The sequence below is a fragment of the Archocentrus centrarchus genome, chromosome 5 (genome assembly GCF_007364275.1).
Source record: "Archocentrus centrarchus isolate MPI-CPG fArcCen1 chromosome 5, fArcCen1, whole genome shotgun sequence".
Lineage (NCBI taxonomy): Eukaryota > Metazoa > Chordata > Actinopteri > Cichliformes > Cichlidae > Archocentrus > Archocentrus centrarchus.
The window spans coordinates 30,876,252-30,888,385 of record NC_044350.1 but is presented as its reverse complement, the minus strand read 5'-3'; the positions used below and the strand labels follow the sequence as shown (position 1 = coordinate 30,888,385).

The 12,134-nt window shown below is 42.5% G+C and overlaps 1 protein-coding gene across 1 annotated transcript; it reads left to right on the top strand.

Moving 5' to 3' along the window:
- Positions 1 to 393: 393 nt before the first annotated feature.
- On the top strand, positions 394 to 8,855 carry LOC115780574 (uncharacterized). Its single transcript, XM_030729840.1, has 6 exons — positions 394 to 725; positions 2,889 to 3,112; positions 4,040 to 4,142; positions 4,545 to 4,640; positions 5,385 to 5,896; positions 6,396 to 8,855. The coding sequence occupies exons 1-6, from the start codon at positions 684 to 686 to the stop codon at positions 7,852 to 7,854; spliced, it is 2,436 nt and encodes an 811-aa protein (XP_030585700.1). The 5' UTR covers positions 394 to 683; the 3' UTR covers positions 7,855 to 8,855.
- The last annotated feature ends 3,279 nt before the right edge of the window (positions 8,856 to 12,134 follow it).

The window sequence follows — 12,134 nt, the reverse complement described above, 5'->3', positions numbered from 1 at the left end:
GTATCCACTGTTAACTGCACAAGTACCCCTGCGGTACAACCACTCCTGTTTGCGAATCACCACTCTGGTGTACTCTGTATTCACTACATCTCCCAGCATGCATCAACTGGGGGATCCTGCATGAACAGCAAAAAGATGGATGTCTGGATAGTGTGTGTCCTCTGGTACTGCGTGTATGTTGCTGCAGTAGAGGCTGCCTTCTGCATGAGGCTTTGCTGAGGAGTTTCAGTCACAGAGGAAGACATCCACAGGGAAAATGCTTCCTCTGATTGGCTGATGGTCCATAAAAGGCCACCAATCAGACACCATTCTCATAGTGTGACTGCGTGTTTCCCTCTCCATCTCTAAACGCACCGTGTCAGCCTGCGCATATTTTGTGTTTGCAGGGTTGCATGCTTGCGTGTCTGTGTGTGTGTGCAGGATGCCAAAATCAGGAGCTGTAAAAGAAGGGGAGGGGCAAGGATAGAAGAAATAGAAAGAGGGATACATAGAAGAGAATAGAGGACAGTGGAGAGTGTACTGATGCTGAGGAGAAAGCAAGAGTAAAAGGCACACTGAGGAGAGACAGAAAGCGTGAGGTGGAGGAGGAGGAGGAGGAGGAGAAGAAGACGATCCGCTGAAGGAAGCAGCAGCATCGGTGATTATCATAGGAGCCAAGGCAGCTGTCCTCTGTTGCTGTGACGATGGGCTGCTGGCTTTCTGGACCATGGATGGGTGACCAAACGGTGAGCCGCCAAAGACCTGCCTCACTATTGTAAATAATGCTGCGTGTGTTTTACGATGATTCGTTTAAGTGGATGGAATTGAGCTCTGTTCACGTCCAGGTTTGGGTGTGTGTGTGTGTGTGTGTGTGTGTGTGTGTGTGTGTGTGTGTGTGTGTGTGCATGTGTGTGTGTGTGCGTGTCTGTATATGCAGACTAAATGGCATCATAATTTATCCAGGACTACATTTGTGTGTGTGTGTGTGTGTGTGTGTGTGTGTGTGTGTGTGCATGTTTGTAAATGGATGATAAACCTAATTCTTCAGCATCAAATCGAATTTGTCCATATGTAGAATTTTTAATGTTATGTACAAGAATGTGGTTCATCATCATCATCATCATCATCATCATCTCCTGAAGATTACTGCTGTCCTCTGTCTACACACACAGGTGCCATTTTGTGCTTCTCAGCTCATGCTGTGTGTGTGTGTGTGTGTGTGTGTGTGTGTGTGTGTGTGTGTGCACGCGTGCGTGTGTGTGTGTGTGTGTGTGTGTGTGTGTGTAGTTGAATGTAGAGGAGGGTGACTCATGGTTGTGATGTGCTGGAGTTAACAATACTGTTCATGCGTCTAATTTGATGGCCACTGAGCTGCATGTGTGTGTGTGTGTGCGTGTGTGTGTGTGTGTGTGTGTGTGCATGAAGCGGGATGATGTTCATCTTGCTTCCAGGTGTTAACCCTTTAGAGCAGCTGTGGACACCGTGTCCATATTTGTCATATTTCATTAAAATTGCCATAATTCAGCTGTCTGGGTGTCATACTGGAATAACTCTACCATCTGTCTGCAGGCGGCGGGTCTTGTGACCTAGTTGCGTAATATTGAAAATTTGAGTCAGTTTGTGGTCTGTAGTGTGTTCACACTGCAAAAAAATAGACTATATGAAGCGCCGTTAAAATGGCAGCGGGCAAGCAGAAATTTGATTGTGGTGTTGATGAATGCAGTTTTCCCACAATGCATTCCTAGATTAGAGGTTTCCTAAATTTTTCTTTGTAGAACCTCATTCTGCATTTCCCATAATGTGTATTAATTGCATCGTGTCATTAGGCAAGAAGCCACATCTTAAAAAGTCCACACCACCCACTCAGTTTGTAACTCAGGCATCCAATTACACATTAGTGTCTTTTAAGCTTAAGGCCACATATCTGTGATAAAATCACAAGGGTTTATTTTTCAGACTCGACAAAGTTCCGCCAGAGCCACATAAGGCCTGCAGTTTTCACAGGCTGTGAAGGATTAACCAGAGCTACTGTTCCGTGTAGCAGCTGTTACTTGTATTCTAGTTTATCGGAAAAAAATAAAGCCTTATTAAGACGCATACTAACAGAACCAACTGTCTGCAGGGTGGAGATTTGTTTGGTTCTGCCCGACCGTCATAGGCAATGAAAAAATACAGGTCCGTTTGCCGGAGAGCATCTTGGAGTCTGAGCATTAAACCACTGCAAAAAGATCACACACAAGTTACACAAATATTTTAGACTGGCCAACCGAGCAAAGAGTAATTCCAGTCATGCTTCAAGCTATGAGCATATTTATTTTTCCCCCCGCGTTTATGATCAGCACCAGCTCGTACAGTGGTTAGTATTTTTACTACTAACCACGTAGCAGATTTTCTAGAATAGAATAGAATGCCTTTTATTGTCATTATACAGGATGTACAATGAGATAGGAGACTATAATTCTATAGTTGTTGTGTAGTTCTTTTATAGTTCTCTGTTCTAACCTGTTGGTTGGCGTGGATTTCAGCGTGAAGTTTGCATGTTGTCCCTGTGAATGTGAGTGGGAATTGTTACTTTTCTCTTCCTGTGTTAGCCTTGTGATGGACTTCATTCACACAGTGTCACCTAGAATAAGCTCCAGCCCACCTGTGAGCTCTATTTGGTAAAAGGTTTGGAAAATACATGACTGAAATACTTAATACGGATTTGCTGATTTATAATCATACAGTTGGACAAGATTAAAAAAATACAGTGAAAGTTTAATGAGACACTTACTGTCTCAAGTCTCTAGATTAGGTGGTGAAGGCAGGAATATTAGGGCAAATGGACTTACATGTGTATTCTTGAGAAACACGTCTCAGATGGATTTGGCATTGCTAATATCTTGTTCCCTTCTTACTGCTTGTCTCAGATGAGTGGGCGGAGTCTAGCACACCTGAGCCAACGGGATGCTCTGCGGATCCTGGCAGCCAATCAGCGTCCAATCACCATGCAGATAAAGAGCCAGAGGAGGTGCGGCACCGAGGCAGACAGGGGATCCTGGGAGCCCCTTCCCCTTGACCTGAAGCACCTCAACCTACCCCTCCCTCTAATGGGGGCGGGGCTTAACACTTCTAGTCCCTCCTACCAACACAGGTAATGATGATTTGTTATGTTCTGTTTAGAGCTGTAAACCCACTTTGTCTGACAGTGATTTAAAAGAAATACCCATCATGCATTTGTCACGACCATACCATACACTAAACAAACAAATAACATCAACATAATTGTACAAACATCATCCCAAGTCCCAAAAGCTCAAAAGGAAACAAAAATCATAAATTACTTACAGTGCTGGTTATTTGAACTTCTCTACTGTATTCCTGTGCAGTGATGATTGTAAATTGCTTAACTGTACACAAAATTGAGTGCTGCTTTAATGAAATCTGTAAAAACTTTACTAGTTATTAGAATCCACTAAACTTTAGTGGTTTTAGGGTTATAGAGAGGATGCTTCTTGGTTTTTCAAAGTGAAAGCAGGGAATATTCGATCATTCTATTTTTGACGTTCACACACAAAAAAAAGGTCAGAAAAATGAAACCAATGTGGAAGTGCATTAATTCTAATAGCCTGTAAAGGGTGAATCCTCTGGTTGTCAAAAAAACCCAGATAATTTTTGTATGTAAGTCAATGGGAAGACGAATGAGGTGTCACAATAGACTTCACCAATCAGTGGTCATCGTGGCCACATTAATCTTTTATACAGTCTGTAGTTTTCACTCATACCTTTAGCTAAAATCAGTGAACTGCTGGTTATATGATTCTATTTTTTTTAATGTGTGAAATAAATTCATATAAATAAATTCCAGTAGTAGTGCTAGAACTCAAATTAACAGACTACACAATGAAACAGACACAAATGTATATCAGTGTTTTTGCAGCTGGAAAGTTACTCAACATACTGACTGCACATGTGACAATATCTTCACTTACCTACTGTGGTGGGAGTTTTTAGGGCAGCATAATTCCAAACTTTTCACCTTAAAAGATTCTAAATTTTGCGCCCTTGTCATCTCTTTCAGACATTATTACAACCATCTGTCTCTGCCACAAGATCACTGTGATGGCGGACGGTACAGCTACCTGTCTAGTTCCCCACGGGACACAGTGGATATTGGCCGCCAGGTGACATTAAGAGACACACACACACACACACACACACACACACAGAGTCGAGCATATCAGAACACTCGCTTGTTGTTGAGGATATTTATCACAGTCGCTTGATATTTTCATAAAAAAACAGCTCAGTAGCTCCTCTTATGTGGTTTATTGGTTTGCTCTGGGGATCAACTGACATGGCTGACAAAGTTCATGAAAGGAATATTAAATGATCTACCAATTATGCCACTGAATTATAGCTGTGATTCTACAGTTGCACTTTTCTGGCTTTGTAAATCTCCAAACTTCAAAGATGCATACAATTCTTCAGTGCCTAATTTGACCAAAAATGCTTTCAATTAGTAACAAAGAAGCAAATTTTTGTACACATTCTCATTTTCTTTTGTCATACCCAACATCTCCCAGAATCTAGAAGTAACTGCCCGTCGATCAAAGGGACACAACTGCCTGATGGGATGCTGCAGTAGTAACTTAGAAGAACCCAATGCCTGCCATAGTCAGGTATAAAAAAAAATCTGCTTTTCTATTGAAATGTTCATTTTATTGTTTGAAATATATGCCTGGTGATACATTTATGTTATTATGTGCAAATCCAATTTGATAAATCAATGAACTGGTTCTACCAGCTAATACTGTCTGTGTAAGTAGTGGCACAGCTAAGTTAGCTCAGTCGTGGAGCTTCATAAAGCCACGCAGCTGGACTGGCTGACACGTTGTCTCATTACCATGAATGCACACACTAGCTGCTGGAAGTATTTCCTGTTTCAATAGTATTTCATTGTCAGGGACCTGCTATTTTCAGTAGTTAGTGAGTTTTTTTCATTTGTTTTGTTTTTTAATTGAAACATAAAGATCCACATCTTCAGTATGAGCCATGAGCTTTTGGTTAAATTGCACACAGAATGGAAGACAGAGTGAGGAAGTTAGAAAGTACTGACAGGTATACATGATTGCTTTTGGTCTTTCCATGAGATTTAAAATGAAAATGACAAAAATACCGGCGCCCTTAATCTTTAGCCGTCAATGTTGACTGAATAGTCACACAGCAACTTTTAAAACCAGGCGCTAACTGAATAAAAGACGATGCTCACCTTCAGTATTTCCCTTCTACAGACACATTCAGCCAGTATTCAGGTTTTTATCGAGATGCTGCACAGACGTAAAAAATAAAACATGCATCTATTTTTAGTTTTGATCAGTATGTTGGTCCAATGACCCTGAGACTGACCCTGCCTGTTTTCCTAGACCGACGATGAGGATTTTATGCTGGAGAAGCCAATGGGCTTCCTGCCCCTTCACCACGAGCTGGACAGTGGTCTGGGCTGGACAGATGGCTCCCTTCACCAGGGTGACCTCTCAGGACTGGAGACCGAGGAGGGAGGCCTGGAGGACTGTCATTCACATGGTGCCCTCGCCCCAGGAGGGTGTGGGGGTTTTGGAGGTGGCTCTCCTTCCTCAGAGTCCTTCATTTCCTCAGAGCTCAGCGACTCAGGCTTCTACAGCGTAAGCACTGGGGAGTTCAGGCATTTCCAGAGGCTGCTGGAGAAACGAATGCGTCTGTACAATGCGAGGCTGCAACATCAGGGCGAACCGTGCGAGAGGCAGGAGCGGCGTGACAGCTGCCCCAAGAGCCACCGTGAGCTGCTGGAGGCCATACCTGAGGCGCTGACAATGCAGCCTCAGTGTCAGCATCTGCAGATTGGGATGGAGGAAGGTGCTGGGCCTGTCATGGACCTCCCATCCCGTGGACTAGTCAGGTAATTAGAAGATCAAATTTTTATTATCTGGGGCTGGTTTCCCTAAGGTCTGTCAGATAGGCACACATAGTTAAGCCAGTCTTACTTTTAATGTTACTCACTTATATAACACCAGTTGCACTCAGCTGTGCACAAATGATACCAAACTAACTGAAAGCCAACACACAAAAAATAACCATGGTAACAATAAGTGACTCTTATTACCTATGATAGACAAAGGAAGAAATATGCTTCAATTACTCTTTAAGAGTATAAAGCCATGAAGAGGATTTTTGCTTTAAATTACAATTTAAAACACACTTTAATCAATCAGCATTATTCAAAACACAGTTTTCTAGAATAAACAGAACTGAGCAGTTTTAAATGCTATATTCAAATGTTTTCAAACATTTGTGTTATCAAAAGTATGTCCTTTTAAATGTAGCCCATGAATTTATAGGGACTGTGTGTGACCTAAAACTTTTATTTTAAATTTTGATTTAACTATTTGTATTTTCAGGGTTTCCTCAGTCCAGTTCCATAAAGCTGACCGACCCTGTCTGAACCGTCACAGCTCCAGCAGTGGAGCTCTTTTCAACCCCTCCAATACTCATGCTGCAGTACCACGAATGGCAGGCCCCATCCTCTCAACCTGCAGCACTCCATCTAGCCACCGGAGACCGCTAGTACCCATGCAGCACCACCAGGGGTCAAGCTCAGTTGGGATGCTGAGGAGAAGCAGAACGCTGCATCATCGGCCACCTCCACAAGAGTACCGTCGACGAGCCAGCCACCCAGCTTCCCCATCTTACTGCGCTGCAACCCTGCACCACTGTGGAGGGGTTGCACCACACAACGTCTTGCCGCCGGGCCTGCCAGAGGAAGGTGAGCTAGTGAGAGGTGTGATGGCTTCCCACCCTGGAAGCATAGCCCTCTCACCCCAACAACATGCCACCCCTCTGGGGCACATCAGAGGTGCCAACAACCACGAGCGATGCTATGACAACAACTCCAGCAGCCAGATCACGCATCACGATTGGTGGCACTCACAAGAAAGAAGCTTGATGCCTGAGCCAATGTTGACAGAAAGGACCAGAGAGATAGAGAGGGAACTGGAGCAAAAAAGGCAAAGGCAAAAAGAGAAAGAGATTGAAAGGGAGAGGGAGAGGGAGACACAAATTCAGGAGGAGATGGAAAGGGAAAGGCAGAAAGAGCTTGAGAGGAGCCGAGCCAGAGAGCAACAGCACCTCCAGAGTCTTGTCCACCCTCCTCAGGCCGGTGATGTCAATGACACCTGGCCAAAACCCGCCAGCCGACAATCCCATGGAAGTGGAGGTGGCAGAGGCCTCTACAGCACGCTGGAAGGCCACACCGGGGCTTGTGCTACAGCTGGACAGGATGCAAACAAAGGACAAATTAATGCAGGTTTAAGCTCTAACCCCAGTTCTGGCATGCAGTCAAAACTTAATCCAAACTCTAAACCCATCGCAACCGCACGGGTCTCCAGGAGCCAGCTGCTCAGAGATCGAGCCTCTCAGCTAGCGGATGAACGCAGTGGGATGAGCACAGATGAGGAAACCAGCAATGACATGCTGCTGGGTCGGTACTGGACTCGAACGGAGAGGAGGGAACAATTTCTTTTAGCCCGTGAGCAGAGGCAGCAGCTGCAGCTGCAACAGCTGCAGGCCAGAGGATTGACTGTACGAGAAGCCGTCAGCAGAGGAGCACCCGTGGCAGGAGGAGGTGGAGCCTCCGCCGATGATGGAGGCATACTGGATAGCAATGGAGTCAGAGCTTTTGCAGAAGGCAGGTGCAACACGGTGCTGGAGCTGAGTCAGAGGAAGCTGAGTCGTATGAGGAACAGAAAGCTGTTGGATGACTGGACGACAGTAGAGGAGCTCCTGACTCATGGGACCAGGCTGGACAACCAGGATGACATGCTGTGTCCCAGCTCCCTGCTGACAGTCACCACTGTCTAATTGCATGGACACCATGTCTAACTGAAACTCTGTGTGTGAATGTGTGTGACATTAATCTAACAATACAACATTTTAGCATATGTTCTTGTTCTGTCTCTCCAGGGCCAGATGAGAAGATGATATTAGTTTTAACCACGTGTCCAGTACAGAGAGGGGTCCAGAACATATTCAGCCTTGTTCATCACAGATTGGCTGCAGCATTATACTATATTATACTCTCTTCATTTAAACATCCTTCCATGTTAAGGGGAAAAACACACCAAAACAAACCTTAAATGTAAAATATAAACTTACCTAAATTTAAATGGCATAACAGGTAAATCAGACCAGAAGATGTTTTTGCCTAGATTTAAAGATTTGTCCTGCTCCCGGTCCTTGTGATAAGCCAGGCTAAACATTACAAAGTCCTCCGTGTATTTTTAAAATAATCCAGGTTAACCTGAGGTATTTACAGCTAAATAATCCTGTTATATCTCATCCAGTTTAGTTGGTTTTTGATCAGCGTTGGAGTCATTTCGGCTAATTCATGTTTGATAAATGGATGACATAAATTTTATGCCAAATCAAACCCAAATTATGAGCCGTGCATCTCTACAGCTGCATGGGTCTACGTGACTGTCACACCTCCTCTGCTGGTGCAGAGTGTGTAATAGCTGCCACGCTCTGCACTACAATGAAACTGACATCCATTTTCTCAAGTCTCCGGGGAAGACAGAAAACAAGAAAAGTTGAATTGTTCCTTTAATGAATGCGTGAATGGGAGGGAACCTCACTGTCATTGCTGTACATCACCTCAACTGATAGCTTTATGTGTGGGTGTTTGACCACTGTACAGCACTCTGGACAAAACGTCTGTGTCAGTGTGTGACGCTTGTTATAACACACAAACGAACAAGGTCAGATGAGTGTGTTTGTTAGCGTTACGTCTTTCACGCTCCAGCTTATGCTCCATTTATTTCACAGAAGCTCTGATAGATTTACAGGCATTTGGGTTCGCACTTAAATCCTCAGACCATGATGTTCGGGGGGGGGGGGGGGGGGGGGGGGGGCAATACTGTCCTGTGATGCACCTGGCTGCGCACTAATGATGAACCACATGCTTTTATATCACCACTACAGAAAACATCAACTGTAGCAATGCAGACAATGACAAGAGATCTGATGCCAAATCCTAAATGTTTCTGTTTTTTTTATCTATAGAAACTGTTTACAATTCAAAGGTCAGTGGAAGCTTTTCTAACAGAAATGCTAAATAATGTGACCTGATTGACTGGTTTGGGCAACATGAGTAAAACCATGTTGACCAAGGGGATCAACACTTTGCCATGGAGGTTTACCACAGGTGTGAAATCAGCTGTTACAGTTATGCTGCATTCACGTCACATCATTCATGCCATGGATTAGAAGCAGCAAATTGGAAAAACGTGCCCCACCTGGTGCAAAAGAACCAAAGAAATGCCAATATATATATATATATATAAAAAAACAATAAAGCCATAAAATAAAAAATAAAAGCCATTGCCACTGGTAATTCTATCTAAATGTGATTGAGTCAGATAATTAAAAAGGAGCCGAGACGGAGCTGTACTGTCCTACATATGTGCTACCTCCTGATTGGCTAAGTCTCCTATTTTATTTGTGATGATTATATATTTAATTACAGGCCACTTGTGTGATGAGACTGAACTATGGCACCAACTTCAGTCAACATTACTAGATGGAAAAGTTATGCCCTTTAACCACCCTAATGTTGCGAAGCTGCCATAACAAAATTTTATGTCCTTTCTTATTGACGTGATGTGAACGCAGCATAAGATTTCTGGCCTTTCACGGTTCGTCGATCTCTGCTTTTTGGTGTCTTTACTGTTAGCTGGATATTTACAAAGCTGTCTGCGCACTAAATGTTTATGCATGTTTACTGATATCCGCAGTCATGCGTCGACTTTGGTGACAAGAAAAGAAAAAAGTCAACTTTGCAGCTGCAGCATATGTACAGCCAGAACAGGCAGAGCTGAAGTCAGCATCGACATTCCACTAAAAGCTGGTATGGCGTGTGAGTAAATCCCGAAAACCTACTGATTCCAGGTCCGCGGTTCAGGAAAATGTGCAATAATACCTCAAGCTAGATTTAATATGACAATGACGGGTGTTGTGCACGCTGCCTGTCAGGGTTCCATCGAATGCAGTGACTTGTTTTCCATTCAACACATGCACAAAGTGAAAAGTCACCACAAGTGCACAGCAATGGTAGAATTTACAACAGCAGCAGCAAAGGTTATGTAGATATTTACATTCTTTCTTTACATCGTTTTCCATGAGAGGGACCTAAGAAAACAACTTTTTGCACATCGTTTTTATACAAAAAGTTTTCCCTACCTTTCTGTACACACGGGGACCGAGGCCAGTGGAACGACTGTAGATAGAACGACGGTGCGTGTCAATGTTTTCTTTATAAACTATCATAGTGATTTATGGAGGAAAAAAAATAGTTTATTGTGATTGTGTTGGACATATTTAAATATTTTCTTGTGACGGTTTCAAAACCAACGTGAACAGTTTTTATGATCTTTAAAAATCTTTCCAAGCTACTTTACTTAAAAGGTGGTTAAACCCTGATTTACTGTTTTCAAGAAGTGAACACAAAAATGTGAATATTATTGTCTCTTTAAATGGATGAATTGAATTTTACTGTTGTTTTGTGTCATTATGACATGTATATATTGATTTTGTCAGACGGTGCGGTTGCGGATGGAGTCAGCGGCAGGACACGAAAAGACCATCAGACGCCTCCGGTGGTTTATGATGTGATTCTGTAGGTTTATAGCTGTGTTGTGGAGGCTGTATTAGTACACTTAAAACTCACATCCATAATTTCAGCATTCCTGGATAGTGGTTCAGTCTGATCTGAATGTTAAATGTGGCATCCATTAATTATGAGCACTGAAATACTTAAAACTGACACTGACATTACAGACAAATATTCTCTGTCTTCTTCAGAGTGAGATGTTTCAGATGCAAATCCATTTTATCTCATAGTGAGGAGCTGGTTCCATAATGTGTTTGAGCTAAATTAGCAGAAAGACTGGAAAAAAAAAAGGCGTTCGAATGACGAAAGTTGTCCGATTAAAGTTTTTAATCTAATTAATCGGTGAACGGGAAATAAACGCATATGAAAAAGGAGAAACCACAATATTGCACAATGAGTTTAAAGCTAAAAACTAAAGAGCAGGGCGCTCAAAGAGCATCACCAAAGAAAGAGTGCAGTTTGTTATTAAATTCCTCCTCCCAGCACTTATTTGTGTATTTATGATTAAATTAAGAGAAAGAGGCATAAGAAAATAAAGTGCAACACAGTTTAATGTGTAAACTGTGTTAATCTAAACTGTGTTAACCATAAAGCAAAAACAGGCAGATGGAAACTCACATACAAAAAAATTAAAACCTGGAAACAGCAGCTAACTGATATCCTGTTTATTTTGAATTTTAGGGAAAGCTTTTCCTCTTTAACAATGTGAGATGCTGTGTTGAATTTGGCATGCGGTGCAGTCATGGCTGGATTAGCACTTGGGCAAGGTGAGCAAATGCCCAGGGGATTCAGACCCCCAGGGTCCACAACAACCAGGTTTAATATTTGGGTCTACTTAAATTAATTTATTCCAAATTTATCAGAAATTTGCAGAACTCAAGTACAGTGTAAACATCCTTGTAGAGTTTAAATTCATAGTTTTAAAATATTATATACATTTTTTTTTTTGCTGCAAAATGTTTCATGATGTTATTTTTAAGAAATGAACACAAAAAAACCTCTAAAAAGATTGTATTAATCCACCTTTGAAGTGCTACAACCAAAAATTTAATATTAAATGATTTTTCAGTGAATAAAATATCAGCAAATAACATTACATTACATGGTAGGCTGTTTAAATACCTTAACTTTTAAGACAAAAAAATCTATGGAAAAAGCTCTATTTCAATATCAGCTTCCAGTCCTTGTGCTAAGCTAAGAGCATCCCACACGTCACAGAAATAACTGCTTTTCAGTTCATTAATCTGACTCGGAAGAAAACAGAGAAAAAAATATTTGCAGAAAATGCAAACTGTGTGTTTGAAACATGTTAAGCACTCAGAGAGGAGAGGCAACCTGTTTATTTTCTCCGCTTCCCCTCTCTCAGCTGTGACTCAAACAGTCTGAATAATGGATGACGAAGAGAGAAATTTTCGTTCTCCCCCCCCCCCCCCCCCCCCCCCCCCCCCCCCCCCCCCCCTCATTCTCTTTGCTT

Excerpts from the sequence above, each read along its gene's own strand:
- LOC115780574 (XM_030729840.1), top strand. The coding sequence starts at position 684 with ATGGGCTGCTGGCTTTCTGGACCATGGATGGGTGACCAAACG. Across the intron at positions 3,113-4,039 it reads AGTCCCTCCTACCAACACAG|ACATTATTACAACCATCTGT; the intron begins GTAATGATGATT and ends CATCTCTTTCAG. Across the intron at positions 5,897-6,395 it reads CCATCCCGTGGACTAGTCAG|GGTTTCCTCAGTCCAGTTCC; the intron begins GTAATTAGAAGA and ends TTGTATTTTCAG.